The following is a 26,550-nucleotide window of genomic DNA, read 5'->3' on the forward strand; positions in this document are numbered from 1 at the left end:
TGGCTGCCCAGCGAACGGAGGCTCCAAGAGGAAGGCCCGTTTGAAAGCCCTCAAGGATTTTTCTTAGACTTTTTTTTTTTTTTTTTTGTCCAGAGGCTTCCAGAACCCACCGATTGTTTGAGGGCCGCCAGGCTGCGGTGCCCCTGGTGCAGGGGAAGGAGCGAGGTGGAAGAAAAGAGAGACGGGTGGGGGCTCGCCTGGCTGCAGGCGTTCTGGGCGCCTGGGCTTGTAGATGCCAGGGGAGGGTCAGGACATTTCCAGATCGTTCTTAGTCAGCTGCCCTCGCCAGCACCACGGGGCGCTAAGTCTGGGTGGGTTTCCGCCCCATCTCGGTCTAGGTCTGTGACGGGCAAAGCAGAGCCCGCTATGCCGGGCCGCCTTTACGTGCACCCAGACTCGCCGGCCACTGGGGCACACTGGATGCGGCAGCTGGTCTCCTTCCAGAAACTCAAGCTCACCAACAACCACCTGGACCCATTCGGGCACGTAAGTACCAGGAGGGCTCCTCAGGTCCACCCCTGCTCCCAGTCTCTCTCTGTCTGTCTCTCTTGTCCCCGCTTCTCTCCTCCCAGGGTTTCTCTCTCTTCTTGCCTCGTCACACTTCCAGCCTCTCCTTTCCTTGTTCCACTCCACCCGCCTGAGTCTTTTCCTCCAGGCTCGGGCCTTCCCTTCTCTTCCTTTTCCTCTGATTTCTCTCACCTTCTTCCCCTCTGGCTCCACCTCTCTCCTGTGCGGTCCTCTCTGTGGTCTGCTGTCCCATGCTCTGGGGCCACCTTTCCCGGGGAACTGGGGAACCGGGCTCTTGGGGAGAGGGAAGCGCGCACCCCTGGCCTGGCCCCCAGTCCCATCTATGATTAGGGGTGGCGGCTGCGTTTCAGATCTTCAGAAAACACGGTCCTTCTAGCCCAGTGGGTACGAAGCACCCGCTGCCCAAAGGCTGGACCGTGGTGGGAGCCATAGATACCTTCCCTACTCGCTTCCAGATCTTGCCTTATTATTGAGACATTCTGGCTGAGAGGGAGACCCCAGGCCACCTGCTCCCTCTTTTACGGATGGGGAAGCCAAGCTGCCAGAGACCAACCCTGATATCCCTTTTAGCTGATACTTTAGGGTTTATGTTTTCCCCCCGACTTCTAGCCTTCCTCACCCCCAGTTCCCAGGATGGGCTGGGCACCAATTCCCGCAGCAGGCACACTTAGACCAGGGTTCTAGACCTGGAGTCTGGTTGGAGAGAGCAGCCTTGGTGAACCCCCTGAGTCTGCATGCAGGACATGGCATGTGCTGTCCCCCTCCCCACCTTCCAAGAGAATTGTGTAGCTTTTAGTGGATTCTCTAGCTTTGAGTAGATTTCTCTTCACCAACGAAAAGCAAATGAAGAACAAAACGCTGATTTGGGGGGAAATGTCTCTTGGTCTTTTCATTGGCAATAATTAATCACCAAGACAGAACACGGTCTCCGGATTCAGTGTTCAAAACCCTTAGCTTGCTGATTCCACCATAAAGTGGGCTGCTTGGTCTTAGGACACTTGACCCTCATGGCAGCCTAGAAACGAGGACAGAAATATGGGAGGGGAGTTGCCCAAGGTCATGCAGCTTGTATGTGGGAGCAGAGATCTGAGGCTTGGTCTAATTCCAAGGGTGGTCTCTGTCCTGCCATGTGGTCTCTTTAGGGAAAATCAACAAACACATGGTGCCCAGTTGAGGGAGCTGGGTTTGCAAGGATTTGATCCAGAGGGGAGACGATTTGGGAAGGTCCAAATGGGAGACTCTGGTCCCGTGGGGCCTTAGGGCTAAAACACTGAGCCCCCAGGGTCTGGGGTGGGGAGGGGACATTGAGTGCTTGGCCGTCTGGCTGCTGGCCGCTGGCCCCTGGAGAAGAGAGAAGGCAGGCCCATTCCCTTCCTGTGCGGTGGGAAGGAGCAGGGGGTGCAGAGGGGCGTCTCTAGACAAAACGCCCGGCCTCCTTTCCGTTTCAACCAGGCAGTTTGCCCGCAGCGGCCCGTAGGCCGGAGCGTGCACTGCACAGAAATGCCGTCAAGCGTGCGTGGGCGGTCAGCTGGCCAGGGTGACGCGCACCTGCGGGCACCGGACCGAGACTTTAGCTTAAGCGCTGGGGAGAAGCGGGACGGTTTTGTAAGCGTCCCGCGTGCCACTCCCGCCTGGCTGGTGGCCTCCCGCGGGCTGGGTGCGGGGGACCCTTTTGTGGGGGGTCTCCGTGGAACCCTGGTGCGCGGCTGCGGGGACCGTGCTCCGGCCCCACGTGGGCGCCTAGCTTTTCCCCTGCGGTGCCTTCTGTGGGCGCGATGGGCTGGGCGCCCGGGGAAGGCTCGCAGCCCCGCAGCCAGGCTCCCGCACCCTGGAGCGTTTCTGGTCCTCCCGAGGGCACCGAAGAGGGAGGGTGCTCGGGGCTGCCCTGGACTGCCCTTCGCAGCCCTCCCCCACCCCCCAACTCAGGACTTGGGGTCCAGAGCCGCCCTAATGAAATTAGGAGTCATTAGATCGCCCTCGCGCTGATGTCTCGACACTGTCCCCGGCCGTCAAAGCAATTTGGCTAAGCCGGGACGATGGCCGCGCTTGCCGGGGGCTGCGGCGGCGCGCGGGGCCCCGCTGCGTCTCTCTGTCGCCACGCCGCCCCAGCCCGGCGTCGCTATCGGCCAGGGAGGCGGCCGGACCGCGGCGGGCCGGAGATTAGAGCCGCGCGGCCCGGGGTCGGGGAGCCGCGGGGCCCCGGGTTCGCGCCCCTTCTCCGCTTCCCCTCCCCCTCCTCCGGGCGGGTCTCAAGGGTTGGCCCAAGGACCCTGCCCCAGGGTCATCAACGCAAATAATCCAAGACACCGGGACAGCCTCCGGCCGCTCCAGTTGGCTGTCCTGGGGAGAAAGCAGGCCCGAGTTCCATCCTGCCCGTTGAGCGCGGCGATTGGCCGGTTCGGCGGGTTTCTCTCGGAGCGTCCTGATGCGTGTTGGCTTTCACAGCCTCCCGAAATCATCAAAAACCCGGCGTCCTCAAAGCAGCCAGGCCGGTTTTCCAAGTAAAGATGCTCATCTCCTAGGAATAGCCCTGTTCCAGCAGAGCCCCCCCCCCCCCAACCCCATACTGACTATAGTAGCTGGATTCAGGCTACCGCGGTAAGACCCTGTCTGCCCCGCCACCCCCCGGAGGCGTTCCCCAAACACGCAGAAGGCAGAAAGGAAGGAGAAAGAGCGCATTCCCCCCAAAAGGCAGATGGAGCCGTTCTGTGTCCCGCCAAATCTGGAGATCAGGCTCATGGATCCTGAAATGTTGCTGACCTTATAGAAAGGGAACCTGGAAGGAAGCAGGCCCTCCTCTGCTGGGGGTGAGATGGGGGGGGGGTGACAAGGAGATGCTTCCTCCCCCCCATCTCGCCATCCGTGGAGGTCCCCCACCCCCAGTTCCATTATCCTCTTTTTTTTTTCATTGACGCTCCTTTGCACAGTCTGCAAACAAAAGGTGATTTTTATTCCAGTTCTGCGAACTCTTGGTCTCTTCTTTTTCCATCTCTCGCAGGTTTATGGGGGGTGGGGCAGGGCGGAGGATGTTTGTTTGTTTGTGTCTTCTCTCCTTTCGCTCCAAAATTGATGCTTAGACATCTCCCCCCACCCCCGCCCCAACTCCAGGCACAAGTTTCCTGCTCCTGACTTGCTTTCCTCCCATTTGGGTGGGTGGGGGGGGGGGGGGGGGGGAAGTACCTTATGCAGGAGTTAATTTATTAAGCAAACTTTATTAAGAATTCTGATTTACTGCCGTGTGTGCTTTGGGTAGATTCCTGGAATATTACCCGGGCTTTTTTGGTTGGAAATTGTCATTTTTGAAATGTTTCTTTTTAATGAAATCACTGGCCCCTTTTCAAAACAGGAGGGAAAAAATCAGACATTTTTTTTTTTTTTTGAGAGCCCGTATAAGGAGGCGAATTTTAGGGGTGGAAAGTGGGGTTTTATCTGGAAACAAAGGGGTTTTGATTGTTCTTACAATTTCATTTTCTTTATGATTTTTAGATTATTCTAAATTCCATGCACAAATACCAGCCCAGATTACACATCGTGAAAGCAGATGAAAATAATGGATTTGGCTCAAAAAATACTGCGTTCTGCACCCACGTCTTTCCTGAGACCGCCTTTATTGCGGTGACTTCCTACCAGAACCACAAGGTAAGCTGAAACCTGGGAGCTAGCTCTGGGACTGTCTGTTCGTTTGCATGAAAACAATTGTGCAGGGGTCTCGTGCTGGAACCTTTAGACTTTAAGGGATTCTTCGTTCCCTCGCTGCGGGCTGAGGCGGGACAAAGCTACAGATCGAGGACTGCAGCTGTTTGTACTATGTTCACGTGTTTTGTATCACTCTCTCTGTCTCTGTCTCTGTGTGTCCCTCTCACACATAGACACACACACACACACACACACACACACATGCACACACCATCAGACACAAGTTTATCAAACTGCAGGTGCCCATGCGTCCAAATGCAACAAGAAAGCATCTGTCTGGACTCATGAAGTGATCACCGAGGAGAAAGGTCACTTTCGTACGTGGCTCCCTGCTCTTGGGTGGGAGCCCGGTGGTACCCTTCATGGAGCTTTTTTTTTTGGTGGTGGGGGAGGGTTGGGGGTCTCTCCTCCAGTCTGTCTTTTGGATGCATTTCAACTTGAACTGGGACAAAGTTCCCAGAAGCCTTGGGCTTGGGTTTGCAAGATGCCTTCTCTAGTTAGACAAGACCCTGCACAACCACCGCTTGGGGAGGGGAGGGACACCTTGTTTTCAGGAAGCCGGCTGCAGCGTGGTGTAGACAGGGAAGGGTGCACATGGGTCCTGTCAACGACAGACCCCACGCTGTTCAAAATCCAGGCCCCGATTCGGGTATTTCCAAGCTGGACAATGATAGGTGAACAGGGCACCCCATAACCGCAGGTTGGGGGAGTATCTTTTATTCTCTCCCAGGGGAAAGGGCTCGTCTTGACTTATTTCTGTTCTTTAGACACTTGAGTGCCTCTGGATTCATTTTATTGGCCGGAGGGCAGGACTGAATGATTCTTAAACCTACATACGAAAAGACATAGAATCTGGTGGGGGGGGGAGGCACCGTGGGGGTGCAGGTTGTTAGCATTAAGTAGTGGTTTGAATTGGAGGACTGGCAAAGGGGAAATTAGCAGGTCCCATAGGGGATCCGTGAAGGCAGGTCACTGGGGCAACACGAGGAGATAGTAGATGGGGGCATGGTAATGTCCTCCCTCTCCACAGCTCCTGTCCCCACTTGCCAGCAAGGGTGGCAGGAAGTTACAGGGACTGGGAAGAGGTGGGAGAGGACAGGGCAGGGTGAAGGGTGGGTTTAGCACCCTAAAGCCTCCGGTCACCCCGGGAAGGTCAGTCCAGTACGTGCCGGGTGTCAGAAAGTGTCCCCCCACCCGCCCCAGTGAAGCCAAGGCACTTACAAGATAGTAATCTCCAAATTCAGATTGTCAGTCACCAGGCCAAGCTGTGATGGATGGTCCCTCCTAGACCACAAGGCCTGCCTTGGGGCCCCAGGTCTTGAGAGAGCTTCCCTCCAGAAAGAAAACTCACTCTCCCCAAAGTGCAATGACTTTTTAAAGGGGAAGAAGGATTTTTTTCTGGGATCCAAGCCCCGACTCGTCAAACCAGCAAGAGCAAAAACATTAAGGCCAAATACCCTGAAAATTGCAAAACTGTTTCAGGCTAATTTGAGTCTGGCTGTTAGAAACCTGTTTCCTCTATGGCTGCTGTCAATCTATGTTTAACTTTGCGGTGACAGTCACAGGGGAAAAAAATTGGAAAAAATAGTAGCAAGGACGTTCAGTCTCCCTCCCTCCCTCCCTCCCTCCCTCCCTCCCTCCCTCCCTCTCATACATATGCACATACAGCCATGTATTACACATACGTATCTACACACACATACACACACACACACACACACACACCTGACAGAGGGTCCAAACATGTATCAGATCTTCTTTTCTTTTCTTTCTTTTTTTCCTCTAAGAAAGCATAGGCTCCTACAGAAAGGACAGGAAGTGTTAGGCTCACCCTGCTGGAGAGTAGATCCTGTGGGGGAGATCCCTAAGCTCTGCGTAGTTAGGATCTTAGGGCCCATCCAGCCTGGCTAGATCTGGGGAACATGAGCACACTCTTGTCTTTGTCCTTCTTTCCGTCTCTTTCTTTGCTTTATTGAGGCATAACCGTCCAACAATAAACTGCGATATGTGAAGCATACAGTTTGGCCAATTTGACAGGTATGTTATACCCACAAGACTATCATCGCGACCTCTTGTGAATCTACCTGACACGCTCAGGTTTCTGTTATTTCTTTCTTTCTTTTCTTTTCTTTTTTTTTTTTTTTAAGTCTGTTCATTTATATTGAGAGAAGGAGAGAGAGCATGAGGAGAGGAGGGGCAGAGAGAGAGAGGGAGAGAGAGAGAGAATCCCAACCATGCTCTGTGCTGACGGTGCGATGCGGGGCTCAAATTCACCAACTGAGATGACGACCCAAGCCGAAACCAAGAGTTGGATGCTGAAACGACTGAGCCACCCAGGCGCCCCCCCCCAATTTTTTTTTTCCAGATTTCTGTTTTTAAAAAGGTATCTTCCCCAGTGAATATATTTAGTGATCCGTGCGCTTGAAGGAGTGTCTGCCCAACGGGGTGTGTACTTTGTGAGGTTTGAGCACAATCTAGGGGATTGTGTATCTAAATGCTCATGGGTCTAAAAATGTGTGTCTCCAGATATGAATCTGGATGGATAGGGTTCACATGTGGGAATTTAAAAAAAATTTTTTTTAAACGTTTATTAACTTTGGGAGCGGGGGGCACAGCATGAGTGGGAGAGGGGCAGAGAGAGAGGAGAGAGAATCCCAGGCAGGCCCCACCCTGTCAGCACAGAGCCCCATGTGGGGCTGGAACTCGTGAAACCGTGAGATCATGACCTGAACCGAGATGAAGAGCTGGACAGTTAACCGGCTGAGCCACTCAGGTGCCCCTGGGTTTTTTTTTTTTAATTGGTTGGGCCATAAAGGTTTTTGAGCCCACCTGACATCCAGAAGAGGGATTCCATAGGAGAGAACTTGCAGTCACTCTCTCCATATGAGGTTTCCCCCACTTTTTAGCGGTAAAGTACCAAAGGCACTCATTTTTATCAGGAGGTAGTCTAAAGCAGTACATTTTTCCAGTCCAGTCCAGGGCCCCTCCAGACGTTCCCTGCGTGGATGTATGACGCGTGACTTGACTAAGAGGGCCAACTTGTGTGTGGTTTGTGGACTCTGTCTTGTTCCCTTATGGTCCCACCTGGGCGAGGTGTTGAGACCTCTTGGGCAGGAGCCACCTGAGCTTCTGCTCATCGTTGCATAAGGTTAAGGTGGGACTCTGGAGGCGGGCTGCCTGGGTTGAAGTCCATTCGATTGGGCATAGTTCCTGGACTCAGTTTTCCTCCTCTGTACAATGGGGATAACACAAGCATTGTTTTTATCACTGTGAGGACCAAACGAGATAATCCTCGGAAAATTCGTAGTGCTGAGCCTGGCAAAGAGTAAGCACGGTTAGTGATGAAGTCACTGACTTACCGCTCAACCGATCCGTTTGCAACAGGGCAGCTCCTTCCAGAACACACGCTCGGAAACCCTTTGCCCTGCCCTGGCTGCGTTGGGTTCCGAAAAACTGAGATTTTAAAGAAGTTCCTCTTACTGTGGTTGCACAACAGCTACAAACATTAGTCTTTGTGGTGGAGTCGGTTCGTTCCCCGAACATGCCATCCATTCAAGGGCTCTTTGCCCCACATTATGCTTTGGAAAAATGAGCAAGGAAAAAAAAGCCATCCGCGTGATTAAATCGCCAGGACAGTTCGGGACACTGACGAGCCGCTGATTTTTGGTGTCAAGGGCCCGGTGCCTTCACGATGCCCTCTCTCTGCTTGGATGCGGGTACCAGGCGGAGTCAGGTGCGTGGCAGGGTTCACGCATTGGGCTGCAGTCACGCACCCGCACGCCGCCGGGCTCCTAATGACACGACGTATTTCCTCAGCCCAGCTGTGATCCCCAAGCTGGATTTGGGAGTTATTTCCCCAGATGGTTGACAGCTTGGAAAAGATATTTAAAAACTCGACTCGTCCAGAACGACGTTTGCTCTGTGAAACACGTTTTTGTAAGGTTTTCACTGAAGCTGTCAGCAGCGTCCAGAGCGATCCCTAGAAATATTTAGGTGTTAAAAAAAGGTCACGTGGGCATTTCATTTCTCTGCTCGCGCAACAATGGCTGTGTTTGCAAGCGGCCGTCCCCCCGATATTAACTTACCTCGCCATTAAGAGGCATTTTTTCTTCCTGCTTAAATCATTGTGTAAGGAGCCTGTATTTATGAGGTACGAGCTTTCTGGTTGGGACCAGGAAATGAACCCCTAATAGAGAGACATAATTAAGATTTTTGGCCCTCGCGAGGGTGTTTTTTTTTTTTTTTTTTTTTTTCAAAAGCAAGAATTCCCAACAATTATTCTCATTAATTTTTACAACCTCTGTCTCACTGGTCCGAGCTGGCATTTATATTTGTTTTTTTTTCCCCACCGCCCCCCCCTCCCCCGGATATCCGGTTTTATGCTGACTTTGGAGGGAAGTCAGTTTCAGTGGAGCCTTTTTAGTGGAACTCAGACGTCTGACTCTATCAGCCTGTGTGCCCGTGAGTGAGCGAGCGACAGCACACGGCGGTGTGTCAGGAAGGACGTATCCTAGAGGCGGTTATACGGAACAAGGCGGACTTTGCCACCTTTAGCTAAGCTTGTAGGTTAACGTTTCTCCAGGGTGATAATTCTTAATAACCTACGGGCGTCTGGACTCAGTCTACAAAGCCAGATGTGTGTAAGATCAACCTACCTAGGGGTACGTGTAGCAGATTGTGTTTGTCCTATGCGATCATACTTTTGGAAGCGCAAAAAGTAGGTAAGCAGTAAACCTTTTGGTAAGGAGTGGTGTCAGGGAAAAAGATTTTTGCTGATAAAAGACTTCCTCCCCCCCTCCCCCCGCCCCTGCATAATAATTGTTTGTCCTGAGCGCTTGGAGGAACAGTGACATCATGGACCAGGCATTAATTCAGCCCCGATACCACACCCTGACTGTCTTCAATATTTCCAGAGACTGGCTTCAGTCACTTGAAGGGGGGGGGGATTGGGGGCGTGGAGTGCAGTAAGGATTCCCTCCCTCCCTCTTAAATGATCGAATATTTACTTAGCATATCGAGAATCTCTCCCCCTCCTTTAAAAAACAAAAACAAAAACATGATTTATGGTCAGTTGGGTTGCATTTTATTGTGACAAAGCCTGAGTGGGGAAAAAAAAGCTCCAGGAGGGGATGGGTCTTTGGACTCCAAAACAGAAGTGGCTTCGGGAGTGCACATGTTAAAGACTGTTTTCCTAAGAGATTTTATAGACTTTTCTACTCGTTCTGAAGAGTCAAGTCAAGATCAGGAAGTTGTAGGAATGGGCATGGTTTAAAAAAAAAAGAAATGAGGGGGGAAGGAATGTGTATACACATAAATACCCACACCTACTTTAAAAGTTTTAAAATAGATTTTGTTTTTATAAGAGAAGTTTTAGGTTTACAGCAAAGTTAAGTGGAAAGTACAGAGAGTTCCCATAGACCCCTTGCCCCCCACCCTTCCCAAAGGCTCCCTCACCATCAACATCCCCCACCAGAGTGAGACATTATTACAATCGATGAATGCACATTGACACATCGTTATCACCCGGAGTCTAATTTAGGGTTCATTTGTGGTGTCGTACATCCTGTGGGTTTGGACAAACATATGAGGACGTGTGTCCGCCGTTAAGTATCACACAGAATAGTTTCACTAAATGTCCTCTGGGCTCTGCCTTTTCATCCGTCCCTCCCCACACAACTTCTGGCCACCATTGACCTTTGCCTTTCTAAAATGTCCTATGGTTGGATTCATACACCAGATCTTAAAAACGTTAATTTTATATGTTTTTTTTTTTCATTGCAAACGCACACACATGTACACATACACAATGTAGTAATTTCATGCTCATTATAGAGTCTTGGGGTGGGAAGGAAGCCTTACAAAGCCATCTCTTCTGGAAAACAGAACATACCAGAATGCCTGCCCCCCCCCCCCCCCGGATGTGCCACGGATGAATTATGGGTGCATTCGCTAATTACTCCTGGTCTCTCAAAGAAACGTGCTCGGTTTCTCAAAGTCTGCAGAGCTACTACGGGGGGTAGATGAGGTGTTTTTCGTGTGTACTTGGCACATGATGTGACCACAAAGAGAAAAGTGTTCTCGCTTTGATTATCTTTCCGTTCATCTATCAGGGAGAGAGTGCAGAACCAATTTGCGTAAGTTCGTCTCGAAAAGTGCCTCGTCTCCCCTCGCAACAAAGTGAGGGCGGGCCTTGGATTTAGAACTTTCTGTGGGTGCCAGCAGAGAGAATTTGATATAATAGTTTTCCTCTTATTGAATAGCTGGTGATTCTGGTTTGATGCGTAGAGAAGGTTACATGTATGAAATAAACGTAAACCAGAAGGGCTTTGACTGAGATCACGATACTAAGCAGACTGGAGTGCCGTATAGATAGGGTACAATCATGATAATGAAGGTGAAGCTAGTGTCACTGAATCTGCCCTGCTGGCTGTAACGGTGATTTGATGAGGGCGCCTGGGTGGCTCAGTCGGTTGAGCGTCCGACTTCAGCTCAGGTCATGATCTCACAGTTCCTGAGTTCGAGCCCCGCGTCGGGCTCTGTGCTGACAGCTCAGAGCCAGGAGACTGCTTCGGATTCCGTGTCTCCCTCTCTCTCTGCCCCTCCCCGCTCCTGCTCTCTCTCTCTCTCACTCTCAAAAGTAAACATAGGGGCGCATGGGTGCCTCAGTTAAGCATCTGATTTTGGCTCAGGTCATGATCTCGCGGTTCTTGGGTTCGAACCCTGCTTTGGGCTCTGCGCTGACAGCTCAGAGCCTGGAGCCTGCTTCGGATTCTGTGTCTCCCTCTCCTGCTCGCACTCTGTCTATCTCAAAAACAAATCAAAACATTTTTTAAAAAGTAAACACATACACATAAAAAAAGAATCCTTTTAAAAAAAAGTGATTTGATGCATAAACATGCGATTCACACACAGCTTTTAGGAAATACTTCTAGCAAAGTCCATACGGTTGGACTGTTTCCTGTTTCCCCTGTTCTGTTACTGAGTATTGTACATTACAACCGAAATTTCCAAGAACAGGGATCACGCTTCTTTGTCTAGAAGATTGAAGGGGTTTGGAGCGGTCTGACAGGTATCATGTATGTTACCATTTCTGTGTTTTGGTATTGATTTAATTAGACACCGTCTTCTACCTGGGCTGGCTATAACCCTTGTCTGTGAAGCTGAATGAACCCGGCATGAGGCAGAGCAGAATTTTGGAAGCAGTCGAGTTTTTCCAAACGGCGATCGCCACGCTGCGGGGGGGGGGGGAGCGACACCGTGTCAACGCGCAGAACTTTCCAGGCTGGGGGGGGGGGGTCGGCGCACCGAGTGTCGGGGGCCTAGATCGTGTGTGCGGCACAACATGGCAGGATTAAAAACCAAACGCAGCTGGAGTGATGCGGGGTATGACTCCACTTAATGGGCAAACCGAAACCAGGTTTTTTCCCCTTTTCCAAGCGGTCTGATCTAGGACATTTTTCAAAGCCTCCTCTCGAATGAAGTGGTGGGTTCCGTTGACGTGACTGGCTTAATTTGCTGCCTTTGGTTGCCAGAGGCTGCGTTTCCAGCCATCAAGTGAAAACCCAAGTTTCTCCCTCCCTCCCTCTCTCCCTCTCCTTCCTTCAGATCACCCAATTAAAGATTGAGAATAATCCCTTCGCCAAAGGATTCCGGGGCAGTGACGACATGGACCTACACAGAATGTCAAGAATGCAAAGGTAAGAAGCTGGAATTCTGGGCTCCTTTGTCCCCACCGAGAAAAGGGAGAAGCGGCCACCCACGGCCTAAACCTTAAAGGATGGGACAGCCTGGGGGGAGGGGCGTGTGCCCCCTTGGGGGGCAGGACGGGGAGGAGGCACGAGGGAACTTGATGTTCTCCATCTGCCCTGGGGAGGGGGGGGGGGACAAAAGCGAGAACTTTCTCTCCCCTCTTTCTTTGCTGTCGCCTACCTTCCCGTGAAGTCAGTCCTTTCTCTTTCTTCCCATAAGTCACAGCCGATGAATGATTTTCTTTTTGGCAACAGCTCTCCGTAAATGAAAGGGAAGTTAATGACTTGATTTCCTGGGGGTGAAATACAGACAAACCTGACACCATGTGGTGGTCCGGGGCACTGGGGGGATTGGAAGCTGGTGATAAAAATTGCTCGGTATTTTTACATATCCTGTGGTCACGGTCGCTGATATGATGAATAGAAGGGGCTATAGCAAATGTACATAGTGGGAATTTGGTCTGATTTGAAAGGGTTGTACAAGCCTTGCCAAGTTTCTCAAACGTTCTCTTACCTCATGATACGCTTCCAAAATAACTTACCATATGGCGAGAGAATTAGAAATACATCTTGATTCCTTTGACCAGGAAGGGGATTCTGTCCCCCCCCCCCCCCCCCCCCCCCCCCGCCGCACCCCTTCTGGTGGGTTTAGTGTTTCAAAATAAAATGAGGTCATTTAGGAAGTTTTTCCTTATCCTCTCTGGAAGACACGAGAAGGGTGAGTCAGGCAGATGGACAGACAAACCCATTCAAAGAAACAGAAGGGATCTAAGAAAGGGAGAGGGAAAACCCGCAGCGCTGGGGTTTTAACAGGCGTTTGGAAATACGTGCCACGGAAACCGTGTTTAGCTGGTGGGGTCACCTGCTGTGATTTTGCACGCTTTTAAAAAGTGAGTAACACTGATACCTTCAGATGCGCACACGCCCGCCTCGCTGGATGTGCTTCTGCGTTTATCGTTGGGGTCCTTCCCGATCGCGGGGGTAGTGAGATTTTTTTGTGGTTGTGGCTAAGAGAACCCAGTTCTTAAATTGTTAGAAAACGTTGGCGTCGAGTGTCTGCATTTTGGAAATTGGAGTTGGGTGAAGTCCACGGTCAGCGGAAAAGTTGACAGTAAGCACCTCATAAGGCTGGGAGGGGTCAACCTGTTTGTGGCCCTGGGCTCACAGCGCCAAGCTGTCATTTGCACGGCGACCACACTCCCTTGCCATCCTGTTGGCTTCCTTTAAGGCGTGGTAGCCTTTGATGGAGTCTCACCTCAGGCCTGCGGGTGAGGCTCTGGGCCGTGCAGGTAGGGACTGGATGCGAGCCACCCCGCTCCGGCCTGCACACCAAGGGTTCTTCCCTCACATCTTCCCTCCTTCCCGCAAAGTCAAGAGCAGATGGGATGATGGACTGAAGGTGTTGCAAATCACCCCCTCACACGCACCCAGTCACCGGGTCCCGTCGATGCAGCCTTCTTAACATGTGTCCAAATCCACCCCCCCTTTCTCCTGCCAGGCTCTCGGTTCCAGCAGCCACAGCCTCCTGAGTTGTTTAGACCCTTCTAGGACATTCTCCAGGCAGCTGCCAAAGACATCTGTGTAAAACACGAATCAGACGAGGTTACTCCACAGCCTAGAACACTCCCAGGCTTCCTGATGCCCTCAGGATGAGGTCGTCCAGACTCCTCGTGGAGGGCCACGCCCTTCCTGTCCGACCTGGCCACTCCTCCCTAGCTCTGTCCCCCTCCAGTGCCCCCGCTCTGTCTCAATCGTGCGGAAGGGGATGCTCGACACCTGTATTCTTCCCATTATCTTTGGCCCCTCGAACAGCACGTCTGGTCTGCCTCGGGCTTTCTCCCTTCCTCCCCACTTGACCCTCTCCCGCCCATCACTAGGTCTCCTTGGAGCTGCCCCTTCCTCCAAGAGGTGTCCCCTGGCCACAGACCGTGTATGTCTGTCCCCAGGACCCCTCACCGCTTTCCTGTGTCGGGCCAGGGCCCTGCGCTTTGGAAGCTGATTGGCTGGATGATAGACGTGGAGGAGAGACAGGTGGGGAAGCACAGATGTCTGAGAGCTTCACTGTCAGTGACCCCAGGGGACTCAGTGACCCCAGGGGACTCTCAGCCTAAGAACCGCGTGCGTCTTTGTGGCCGTGTTAGGAGCCGCACCGGGGAACCAGGCTGGGAGAGTGGACACGGTCATGGGCCCAGTACTGTGGACGTGGTCCCTGAGAAGGAGACAGAGCAGGGCAGAGCGGGTCCAACAGAAGGCTTTGGGAGTCGGACGAACCCGGGTTCGATCCTCGCTCTGCATTTATCAGCATGCGCCCTCAGGCGAGTGACTTAACCTCGCAGAGCCTCAGTGTCTTCATCTGTAAAATGGGTATAAATAAATACAGCTTCCATTTTCCAGGGTTCTTGTAAGTGTTATATGAGAGGCTGTCAACAGGGTACTTGGTTCTTAGTCCACGCTCGATATAACGTATCTGATTTGGGGGAAGACTCGCCATTACTCCCAGTTTTGCCCTCGTTAAGCAGTTATTCTGGGCTGTGGTCCCAACTCCCAGTGACAAGTGGGAAAGATGGCTGTCCGGAGTCGGCTGTGATAATAGCCAGGCCGGAACGGCAGGCTCCCTGTTCGTCTTGTAATCCTGTTTCCTGTCCCCTGCACACCCGGTGACAGCTGGCTTGGGGTGGGGAGGGGGGTAAAGCAGGAGGAATGACATTTCCTCTAATTCCAGCAGTTGGAAGAAGGGAGAGGGCCGGACATTGACTCACAGTTAGCCCGCATAAATATCGTCCGCGTTCGCTTGGCAAATGTCTGGGCACTCACCCCGCTGTCTCTTCTCACCCAGCTCTCGGTGTTTTTTGAAAACGCAGATGGTCTTAGTTGTTTTGCAACGTCCGTGTACGATTTCTAACTCCAGAAAGAAGACCGCTTACTATAAAAAAATGGGAGAGCTGTGGGAAAAGCACAAAGAGGACGATAAAATTATTTTAAAATCCTGTCTTTTAGCAGGCTGATTAAAATATGCCGAGGTTATTTTGCAAGGTTAATCTGCGGCTTAAACAACATCTTCCCCTAAAAACCAGTATCTCCCCAATTGCAGGACCCCTCCCCTGGTGACAGATGGATGATTTTAGAAGGTCTAGGCACGCAAGCACATCAGGCTGATTTTATAGTTGCTGTTGCTCAGAATGAGGCTGCTTCTAAAGAAGGAGGAAGGGGGGAGGGAAGGGGGACGGTGGAGGCTGATTATTTAAGGGAAAGTATTAACTAAATAGCAGTAGAGCTGGAGTAAACGTTTGTCGAACTTGTCAAGGTCGTATGCAAATGGCCGAAATTTGGGAAATACCCCTAAATGCGCATCCTAACAAGAAAGGTGTGGGAGCTTCACTGCTGTTTGAAATGATCTAGAGCCTGGTTTTCCATAGAACATGGCTTTCTTTGAACTTTGCTCCAGTCTTTAAGATGTGTTCAGGCAAGTTGTGAACTTCCTAAGAGTCAGCAGGTGCTGGGGACCAAGGCCAAGGCCGCTGGGGCAGGAGGTGGCGGCCCTGGGGGGAGGGGAGATGGGGGAAGGAGCGCGTGGGAGTCAGGCTTTGTGGGAAGAGTGGCGTTTGCCCTGTTGGGAACAAGGGTTTTCTGGGTTGGATCAGGGTAGAAGTGGGCAGTGATCTACAAGTCTTGGGGTCTAGAGTAAGGGTCACATTCTGAAGCTCTCTGAAAGCCAGCCGGGGTGGCCCAGTGACATGGTGGCATTAGGGGGCACAGCTGCTCCAAGAAGCATAGGATGCTCCAGACAGAAGGGACCACAGGAGACAGCCTGTCCCCCAGTGTTCTCCCTTTGGCAGAAGGGGAAACTGAGGACCAGAGACTCATTAATCCATGCAGTTTCTGATCTGTCGATCCGTTATTCAGCGGACACACATTTGTGAAGGGCTCGGTCGACGCCGGGTCCTAAGGATGCAAAGGTGAATCTCCCGGGGAACGGGGTCCACTGGGGGAAAGTTCTGGAGTTGGGATCGGGGCCACCCCATGGAGTGGCTCCAGGGCTCCCCTACTCCACTGAGCTTCGGCTGCCTCATCTGTAAAATGGGGGATGACTATAGAACCCACCTCCAGGGCTGTTGCCTGGGTGAATGAGATAATGGGCGCATCCTGATTGCTATTGCGAGGTAACAGTGATGCCCAGGCTTCGCTGGGACGGGCTGGGAGGCTATGCCTTCTGTTCCGTGTGCGTGACTAAATCCGGGACAGCTGGAGCGCTAGACCCCGCTTGCTCTGTGCCACCACGGCCCGCTAAAGGGCCAAGGAAGTGCAGGCGACCTCAGAGTGCCCATCTGCTGGCCCTCGCTCGGTGCTGCTGCTCGTCAGAAGCACTGATGCTGAAAAGACCAGGCGTGGCTGGCCGCCACGTGTGTGCCAGGTGAAGCAGGAAGTCACCCCGCTCGTCTCGTTCGTGATTTGCGGGTCGGGAACTTGGAAAGGGCTCGCCTGGGCCGTTCTCGCCTGCAGCCAGGTGTTGGCTGGGGCGGCAGGTAGCTGAAGTCACGCGTCCGGGCGTCCGGGATGGCACGCAGCTGTGATCGCCAGCTGGTGCTGCCTTTCGGCTGGGACCTCAGCCGGTGCGTGCGGCCCGCCCCGCGTGGCGGACTCCGCGGAGTCAGACTCCTCCCCGGGCTGCCGGCTGCTCCCAGGAGGACCAGGAGGGAGCCGTGAGACTCTTGCTTACCGGGTCTTGAAAACACGTAGCGTTACTCCTGCCGCATCCCGTGGCTTGCACGGGACTCGCTGGGGTGGGGCCCGATCTGAGGCGCAGGGATCCCCCCTCTAGGGAGGAGAGTCGAAGAGGGTGTCCGCCTGTTTTAAGCCCACCCCGACATGCACGGAGGCATCTGGCAGGGGATGGGGCCCAGACTGGGGCTGGACTGATGTCAGGCCGACGTTGAGACGGGGTCCGTGCCCTCGTGAAGCCAGACGCCGGCTTGGCCAGCCCAGGGCCCCGCGGCGAGTCAGGGTGCAGAGGCCTGGCTGTGAGCTCGGCCCCTTGAGGGTGGAGAGACTCCCCCTTGCTCCCCACCGCTTCCCCCACACTTCTTGGGTCACCTTGCACAGAGGGCCATTTATGCAGCGTCATTGGGGTTTGTCACACTCGATGGACAGTGGTGGCTTCCGAGCCTGTCTGGAGCCGGGACACCCTGAGGCTCTGCTTCGCTGGCCTGGATTTGGAGCCCCCCGCCCCCCAGCCAGCCAGCGGCTAGGAAAGCTTAGGGCCCAGGATGTCCCAGCTCCACCCAGGAGGTTCCTGTTGTCTCTCCCAGGCCGGCTCCGCCCACCCACGCTGGAAACCGACGTTTCACCTGCCTCTGCGTTCCTTAGAGTCCCCTCCATCTTTTTTTCCAGGGCTGGGCTTCTTAATCAGGGTCCCTTTTGAAAATCCGATGAAAGCCAGGGACTCTCTGAACAACTCACAAGATACAAATAGGAAAAAAAAAAAAACATTTGCAAACGATTTCGAAGGATTCAGGGGTTCCCCCCCCTCCCCACCGCCGCCCTAAAAGGTTAAAGCCCTTCCGTTGGCACCTTCCCTCCTTCTCCAGCCCCGGCTTCCTGATTTTAAATGAATGTTGAGCCCTTAACCTCAAACGGTCACTTTTCAAACGGCTTAGCGCTCTTGTAGCCCCATGCTTGTGGTTAAAGGTAATCGGAATGCCCGGTTAATGAGGAGTGATTTGCAAGACAACATTCCGGAGATGGCATGAACTCCCCACTCCTTGCCGTACTTTTGGCTAGCCACACGGCTTCCCCCAGAGAAGTGTGAACTTATGGAAAATAAGAGGGGGTTGTGTTTGGGAAGCCAAGCCGGCCTAAGTTGTGAAATTGAGGTTTGTCCCAAGGGGGTCCCATGTTGGCTCCTGGTTGACCGGCAGGGATATGGATGCTGAGAACACCCCCCCTCGACCTTTTCTTGATCATCTGCAGCACTGTCCCCCCCCCCCCAGCATACCTTCTCTTCAGGGACAGTGTCTGTGGGCACATCACTCATTCATGTGCGAATAGCGCTTCTCAGACTTTTGGCAGACATCAAAATTACCTGGGGGTGGGGAGCTTGTTAAGAAAAGCAGATTTCTGGGTTTCCTCCTCAGAGGTTCTGAATCGGTGGCTCTAGGGAGGGCTCAGAAACGGCCCTTTGGCACGTTTTCTGATGGAGGGGTCCCCTGCTCGCACCTGGGTAATCCCCTGGCTCTACAGAACGGGCAGGGGTGTTCAGGTAAATGTGTGAAATAGATCTGGAAATAGATCCCGTGTGCTGGGCTGTTGTGTAAAACCTAACCCTTTGCTGTAAGCGCTCAACTTTGGCTGAACGTGAGAAGTACCCGAGGTGCTTCCCCAGTGTTTTGTTATGAAAACTGTAAAACATACAGAAAACGTGGAAGAAGGGTACAGTGAGCACCCACAAATCTGCTGCTTACATTCTACAGTTAATATTTTGTTACATATTTGCCCTATCAGCCATCTGACCACCCATCCATCCATCCGTCCATCCACCCACCCATCCTCCCATCAATCCATTGACCGGTCCATCTTTCCATCCATCCATCCATCGGCCAGTCCATCTATCCACCTACCCATCCACCCATCCACCCATCTACCATCCACCATCCATGAGTCCATCTATCCATCCATCCATCCACCCATCCATCCATTGACCAGTCTGTCTTTCCATCCATCCATCCATCCACCCATCCATCCATTGACCAGTCTGTCTTTCCATCCATCCATCCATCCATCCATCCATCCATCGGCCAGTCCATCTGTCCACCCACCCATCCACCCATCCCTTCATCTACCATCCACCAGTCCATCTATCCATCCATTCATCCACCCATCCGTCCATTGACCAGTCTGTATTTCCATCCATCCATCCATCCATCCATCTATCCATTGGCCAGTCCATCTGTCCACCCACCCATCCACCCATCCACCCATCCATTCATTGACCAGTCCGTCTTTCCATCCATCCATCCATCCACCCATCCATTGACCAGTCCGTCTTTCCATCCATCCATCCACCCATCCACCCATCCACCAGTCCATCTATCCATCCATCCATCCATCCATCCACCCATCCATTCATTGACCAGTCCGTCTTTCCATCCATCCATCCATCCATCCATCCATCCACCCATCCATTGACCAGTCCGTCTTTCCATCCATCCATCCACCCATCCACCAGTCCATCTACCCATCCATCCATCCATCCATCCACCCATCCATTCATTGACCAGTCCATCTATCCATCCATCCATCCATCTGCCCATCCATTCATTGACCAGTCCGTCTTTCCATCCATCCATCCACCCATCCACCCATCCACCAGTCCATCTATCCATCCATCCATCCATCCATCCATTCATTGACCAGTCCGTCTTTCCATCCATCCATCCACCCATCCATCCATCTACCATCCACCATCCACCAGTCCATCTATCTATCCATCCATCCATCCACCCATCCGTCCATTGACCAGTCCGTCTTTCCATCCATCCATCCATCCATCCATCCATCCATCAGCCAGTCCATCTATCCACCCACCCATCCACCCATCCATCCATCCATCCATCCACCCACCAATCTATCTGTCCATCAATCCACCACCCCATCCATCCATCCATTTTATTTTTTTATGCATTTCATACTGAGTGGCAGCGGCAGACACGAGTACATTCCACTCCTCTATACTTCATGTGTATCATTAACTAAGACTCCATTTTTGCTCACAAATCTCTATTGTAGGTAAAGTTACATACAGTGAAATGCACAAACCATAAGGGCACCATTCGCTTTTTGACAAACGCACATTCCTGTGAAATGAAACCCAAGCCCCCGTCGTAATATAGAACATTCCCCCACCCCAGAAACTTCCCTCATGCCCCATCCCAATTAATTCCTGCCCCCACGTCCCCACCAGAAGCAATTCGACTTTTATTTCCTTTTTACTGTGGGTTTTTTCTGTTACAGAATTTGGTATAAATGGATGCTTATAGCGTGCACTCTTTTTGCATAAGGCTTCTTTCTCCTGGGGAGCTTTTTAAGATCGCCAAGTCCAGGCTGCACCACGGAACAATGACATCAGACTCTTGCGGGGGTGGGGGGTGGGGTGGACTCAGGAGTCAGTATTTGTTTTCTTTGCTGAAATTTTTTCTTTTTTTAAATTGAAGCATAATTAATACATGGTGTTCTATTAGTTTCAGGTGTACAGGATAGTGATTCAACAATTCAATATATTGTTCAGTGCTCATCGAAATAAGTGCATTCATTTTTTTTTTAATGTTTATTTTTATTTTTGAGAGAGACAGAGACAGAATGCGAGTGGGTTAGGGGCAGAGGGAGAGGGAGACACAGAATCCGAAGCAGGCTCAGGGCTCTGAGCTGTCAGCACAGAGCCCGACGCAGGGCTCGAACCCACGAGCTGCGAGATCATGACCCGAGCCGAAGTCGGACGCTCAACCGACTGAGCCACCCAGGCGCCCCCACAATGAATGCATTCTTAATCTCCTTTAACTATTTCACCCGGAGTGAACATTTGTTTCCCTTTAATTCTCCCAGGTGGTTGTACTGTGCAGCCAAGCTTGAAACCCACTCCAGTCTCTAGCCATCCTCACTCTAAGCCCTGTATCTCAGCTGCCCCATCCCAGTCATGTTCTCACATTAGAAGTTAGTCTCCCTGGAGACCCGTTCCCTCATAGGTGTTTGTGTCTGTTTTTAGGGGGAGAGACAGATTTTTATATTAGTACACAGGCCATTTAGCATTCTTGCAGAAGTGGTTGCTTTTGGGTGGCTTTGCCAAGGTCGTCGTTCGAACTGAAGGTCACCAGCAGCTCCTTGACTTACTTCTTTCTGCATGACCGAGGGGCCCCCGCGTGCGTCCCCTCGGAACAAAAGCCTCAAAACAATCCCCTCTGGTATAGGAAGCAGTTTGAGGAAGATCTGTTAGTCCGGGCCCTCCCAGTCTTCCGGCTTCCAGAAAGACCGTGGCCGGACCTCAGAAAGTCCCCTCCACCTTCCCATCCTCCGTTTAAAATCATTAAAAAAAAAAAAAAGCTAGTAAAGTAAAGACATGGTTAAACTTGTTGAAACTGATAGTTTTAGGAGACTGAACCAAGGCGGATTGTACCCTTACCGTGAGCCCCATCGAAAGTTTCGTTTGCACTGACCTTTCCTGTCTGTAGCCTCACATCCTAGCTCTTACTTTGGGGGCTCACAGCTATGCTATGTGACGTGGGCCTTGGTAGTCCCGTTCTGTGAGTGGAGAAACTGAGGCAAAGATTGATGTCATCAGCGGTCCATGAAACCATTCAGCGCTTTCTCTGTGATCCCAGAGCTGTCTCTGGACCGCTTTTGAGGAGGTGATAACAAGAATGGCCCTCTCCCTGGAAACATTGACAAGTTCTAAATATCTGATGTTTGGGCAGAGTGGGGGGGGGGGGGTTCCTAGACCAATCAGAGCCTGGGCAAGGGAGGTATCTCTGCTTCAGAATCGAGTAACGGGCGATTTGTAAGCTGGTGCTCATCGAGCTGTGTCCCGCCTACGGGCTCAGCCTTTCCACGCATCGTATTGTTTTACAATCCCAAGAGGCAGTGGATTTTACTGTTCCCATTTTACGGACAGAAAACTGAGGCTCAGAGAAAGGTGGGAGCTAGCCAGCTCCACCGTGGCCACGTTTGTGGCTGGTGAGGCACATCCACGAGGCTTGACTTCAGAGCCGCGACTCCACACGACCACCCTGATATTCAGTTACCCGGAGGTTCAACCGGGGAGCCCCGAGTTCTCAAACCGAAGTGCCGTAAGGTGGGGGCTCACAGCCACAGAGGGAGAGGCACCTTTGAATTTCTTAGTGCCCCCTCGAATCCTGCAGCCCCGGTCGTTGAACCAGCGGTGGGAGAGGGTGTCCAACTTCTTAGCGCGCCCGGTTCTCACCGCGCCTTCTGCAGCGTGCTGGTGCGGCATGAACTGAGTCATAAAAACAATGGCAAAGCCCTCTGTGCGCTGAGCTCCGTCCTGCCTGGGCTGAGCTGTCCCCGGTCCCCCCAAGCGTCCACGCATGTGAGATCAGAAGAGCGCCCCTGAGCGTACTAGAGAGTGAATAAATCGCCAAGGCCCTTGTGGGATGGTGGGAATTTTAATCACAGATTAAGGTACCAGCAGAGGAGGGATTTGCTCCGCGGGGACAGGGATTTTGCAATCCCAGTCTTGCCCCAGCAAGCTGCTTCGGTTGTTTGAGAAGGGTTCGCTGGGCTTGGCGGGGGTTGGGGGCGGGGGGGGGGGCGGGGAGCGACAACACCCCTCCCCCCCCGCACCCAGCACCCCTGCCACCTGCTCCAGTGAAAAGGCCGATTCAGTTGGCTGCAATGGAAGACCTTCTCGGGGGCGTTCATTAGCTGGCGGCGGGCAGTTTGGCCGCGGATCGCAGTATTCCCTTGTAACGTTTTACAGCCCAGACCCGGCGACAATGGCGTCATTCACTGCACTCGCTCACGTGGAACAGAATGTGAGCGGGGGCCCGAGCCGGGGAGAAGCTGCTCTGCGGGGCGCCGGCACCCAGGGCGAGCGGAGGGGCTGAGGACCCCGGCTTGTGTCGGGCGAGCCCGGACTGAGCACAGCCCGTCCTTGAGGATGTGGCCGCGGCTGGCAGAGAGCAGGGGTGCGGGCGGGGGGGTGACCTTTGGTAAACTCAAGGCCGCTCAAACGGTAGGATTGACAGGTTGACCAGTAGAACTTGATGTTGCCCGGTGCAGTCCATCTCCAGCTGCTGCCACCAGGATGCCTTATGCAACAGGGCGGCCGTGTTGCCCAGGCTGTTGTTGTGAAGGCAACAATTCCCTGCGATCGAGTGTAAGTGAGCTGGCAAGAGCTTTGGAATAGCACTGAGCCCGGGCGAAGCTCGGCTTTATCCTCTGCTGTGCCATCTGGGGAAAGTTGCTCGACCTCTCTGAGCCTCAGCTTCTTTACCTCTGAAGTGCATGTAATCTTACCGGTGAGGTGGGCATATCGCCCGGATCAAATGAGGGTAAGGCTTCAGTTCATCGCCCGGAAGATGAGGGTAAGGCTGGAACAAAACAAAACAAAACAAAACCCCCAGCACTTTGTTGCTGCCCTCTTCCTAGATGCACAAGGGCTTTTCAACCTTTACTTTTACCCCCTCTGTGCCCTGGATTCTTTCTTTTTGTTTTTTTAACGTTTATTCGGTTTTTGAGAGACAGAGACAGAGCGTGAGCGGGGGTGGGGCGGGGAGAGAGGGAGACGCAGAATCCGAAGCGGGCTCCAGGCTCCGAGCTGTCAGCCCAGAGCCCGACGCGGGGCTCGAACCCACGAACGGCGAGATCGTGACCCGAGCCGCAGTCGGAGGCTAACCCAGGCGCCCCAAGCGCGCTGGATTCCTCACTGCCGCTCTCGAGCTGTAGAGGAAGACAATTTGTCTTCCCCGCTGCAAGGACGTTAGACGCCGTCTTGTTGCTACTGACCGCGTTCCTTGGGTGCATTGGGGAGCCCGGGGAAAATCCCCCCCCTGCCTTGTGTTGGTGGATTGCTGGCGCTTTCCCCCCTCTGTGTCGACCCCGTACCGATGGAGGGGACGCTTCGCCGTGGCACGCTCCTGTTTTGACACCTGTCAGATGGGCTTGGGGACGTTGCACGGCAGGCACCGAGAGGGAGGTGTTCCTGATTGACGGTGGGGATGATGTCTCAAGCGCCTTGCAGAGAAACAAGCTGTGAGGGACAAGCGGCTGTTGGGATAATGTGGCTCTCCCACTTCTGGGAGTGTTAGTAATCAAAAGCAGGGTTTGGCCTTTGCAGAGAGTTGTTTTGCAAGTTGGCAGCACTGGAGGGGAGAATTCCACGGAGTCCATTGATACATTCTCTTGTAAAATCCCTCGGCCAACATTTTTTGGGAGTTGTTTTCTTTAATTAAAAAAAAATAACCTTCCCCATTAAGAACATACGACTGAAAGAGATTTCCCCCTTCCTGTCGGAGCTCTGGCAGCCCAGCTCTGGAACTAAGCAGACCCGAACAGAATTGCCAGCAAGAGTTGACAACTTTTGTAATGTTTTATTATTATTCTAATTTTTCTTCTTCTTCTTCTTCTTCTTCTTCTTCTTCTTCTTCTTCTTCTTTTTTTTTCCATTACGTAGCTGGAACCTCAAAGAGAGGACCGTAAAGCTAATTCTATTCCTTTCAGGCCTCTGGCCCCAGGGGGGAGTTCTGAGTGTTGTGGCTGCTCAGGACGGCTCCAGCTTGGGTTCTGAGATGGCCCATAGCACGGGAAAGCTCCGCCAGGGGACCCCCGGGTGTCGTGAGGGTTCTGTGCCCTCATGGAAACTTGGCGGATGCTCTGCGTCCCCTGCCTGGCTACTCTGACGTGCTTTCGTGTGACAAACAAAGTCCGGGGCCAGGGTGGAGATCATTCCAGCCCCCGAGGGGTGGGAGAAGCGGGAGAGGAATCTTGGGCCCCGGTCCCTGCTCTCCTAAAAGTATACTGTGTTCTGAGAATGGAAAGACACGATCAGGAGCCTTCGGAGAAGTCGTTAGGGGACGCCTGGGGTAGAGTCCTGGTGGTGGGTCTTTCTAGCTCTGTGACCAGGGGCGGCAAGTTGCTTCTTCTCCCAGGGCCTTGGTTTCCTAATCTGTAAAGTGGGGACAAAACCAGTCCCTACTTCCTAAGGGTCACAGAAAGGATGGAGAGGGCCGATGCAGCGCACCCTTCAGAATGTGCTAGATGCAGCGCTCTTTGGACGTGACATGATTTCACGTGCGCTCTTTTCAAACGTAGATTTATTTTTTTTTTAAGTTTTCAAAAAAATTTTTTTAATTTGTTTTTATTTTATTTAAAAAATTTTTTTCTTAATGTTTTTATTTATTTTTGAGACAGAGAGAGACAGAGCATGAGCAGGGAAGGGGCAGAGAGAGAGGGAGACACAGAATCGGAAGCAGGCTCCAGGCTCCGAGCCATCAGCCCAGAGCCCGACGCGGGGCTCGAACTCATAGACCGCGAGATCGTGACCTGGCTGAAATCGGACGCTTAACCGACTGCGCCACCCAGGCGCCCCTTAATTTGTTTTTAAATGTTTGTGTATATTTCAGAGAGACAGTTGTCAGTGGGGGAGGGGGAGAGAGAGCGGGAGACGCAGAGTCGGAAGCAGGCTCCAGGCTCTGAGCTGTCGGCACAGAGCCCGACGCGGGGCTTGAACTCACAAACCGTGAGATCATGACCTGAGCCGAAGTCAGACGCTTAACCGACTGAGCCACCCAGGCGCCCCTCTTTGAGTTCAATGAGTATTTATTTCAGTTGCTCTACAGTTGCCGTCGCTTTGCAGATCCCGTCGCTCAGAGTGAGGCTAAACACACTCGGCGAAAAACGGATTGAAAAACGTGATTCGTAAAAGAAGAGTTTGGTTTATGGCAAAAATCACAGCTGAGTTTGGGATTTACTGATACGTTTTTCTTCTCGGGAGGCGGTCGCAGCCTGTTTGGTGGCATGGGCCTCTCTGGTGGCCTCGTGAAACTGACGTGTCACTTCTCAGAGTAACACGATTCGACGCATCGTAGCAATTGTGTGGATTAAAATACAGTGATGGAAGTATTTTTATTATTTATTAATTCTTTAAGAGAGAGCGTGAGTGAGGGAGGGGCAGAGAGAGAGAGGGGGAGAGAGAGAGAGAATCCCGAAATGGGGCTTGAGCTCAGCTGAAGCAGGGCTCAAACTCACGGACCGCGAGATCATGACCTGAGCCAAAAGCCAAAGCTGGACGCTTAACCGACCGAGCCACCCAGGTGCCCCTCCTCATTCTTTTTCAATTCTGTGTAATATTCTATTGCTTGGCTCTGTCAGAGTTTACTTAGCCATTAATGAGGGCATTTCAGCCATTTCTAGTTTTTCCCTGGGCTGCAGGGAAAAGCCTCAGGCTTATGTCTTTGCTCACTGACCTGGTCAACTTCTTAGGGAAATTCGTCGTAATTGGATTGCTGGATCTGCATTATTGTATATTTAAAAAAAAAAAAAAGGGGATGCTATCCAGTCGCCTTCCAGTAAGGATGGGATGGATCACCCCTCCATCAGCCTGCGCACTGATTGTGGTTTTCCTGTCCCCGATTTCCTCTCCCCACTCCAGATGTCAGCAGCCCCCTTCCCTGCATGGATGAGCACACGCTGGGGGTCAGACTATAATCTTCTTATGAGCACAGATGCTCCTCTCAGTTCTCCCTGTTTTGAAAGTAATTATCGGGGCGCCTGGGTGGCTCAGTCGCTTAAACGTCTGACTTCGGCTCGGGTCACGATCTCGCGGTTGGTGAGTTCGAGCCCCGCATCCGGCTCTGTGCTGACAGCTCGGAGCCTGGGGCCTGCTTTGGATTTTGTGTCTCCCCCTCTCTCTGCCCCTCCCCTGCTCATGCTTTGTCTCTCTCTCTCTCAAAAATAAATCAACATTAAAAAATTAAAATTATTTATTTATTAAAATTAAAAAAAGAGTTTTATTTATTTATTTATTTTGAGAGACAGAGAGAGCATGAGCAGGGGAGGGGCAGAGAGAGGGAGA

General features: G+C 52.4%; 1 protein-coding gene across 3 annotated transcripts in view; it reads left to right on the forward strand.

Annotated features, from left to right (window-relative positions):
* Window positions 1-26,550, forward strand: part of TBX5 (T-box transcription factor 5) — a 47,964-nt gene that overhangs the window by 8,869 nt on the left and 12,545 nt on the right. For all 3 annotated transcript variants that reach the window (XM_030337027.2, XM_030337026.1, XM_030337029.2), the window contains 3 exons: window positions 339-486; window positions 4,015-4,167; window positions 11,830-11,921. In XM_030337027.2, the coding sequence (XP_030192887.1) occupies window positions 339-486; window positions 4,015-4,167; window positions 11,830-11,921 (393 nt within the window). The remainder of the gene's footprint in view (window positions 1-338; window positions 487-4,014; window positions 4,168-11,829; window positions 11,922-26,550) is intronic.

The sequence above is a fragment of the Lynx canadensis genome, chromosome D3 (genome assembly GCF_007474595.2).
Source record: "Lynx canadensis isolate LIC74 chromosome D3, mLynCan4.pri.v2, whole genome shotgun sequence".
In the NCBI taxonomy this organism is placed as follows: Eukaryota; Metazoa; Chordata; class Mammalia; order Carnivora; family Felidae; genus Lynx; species Lynx canadensis.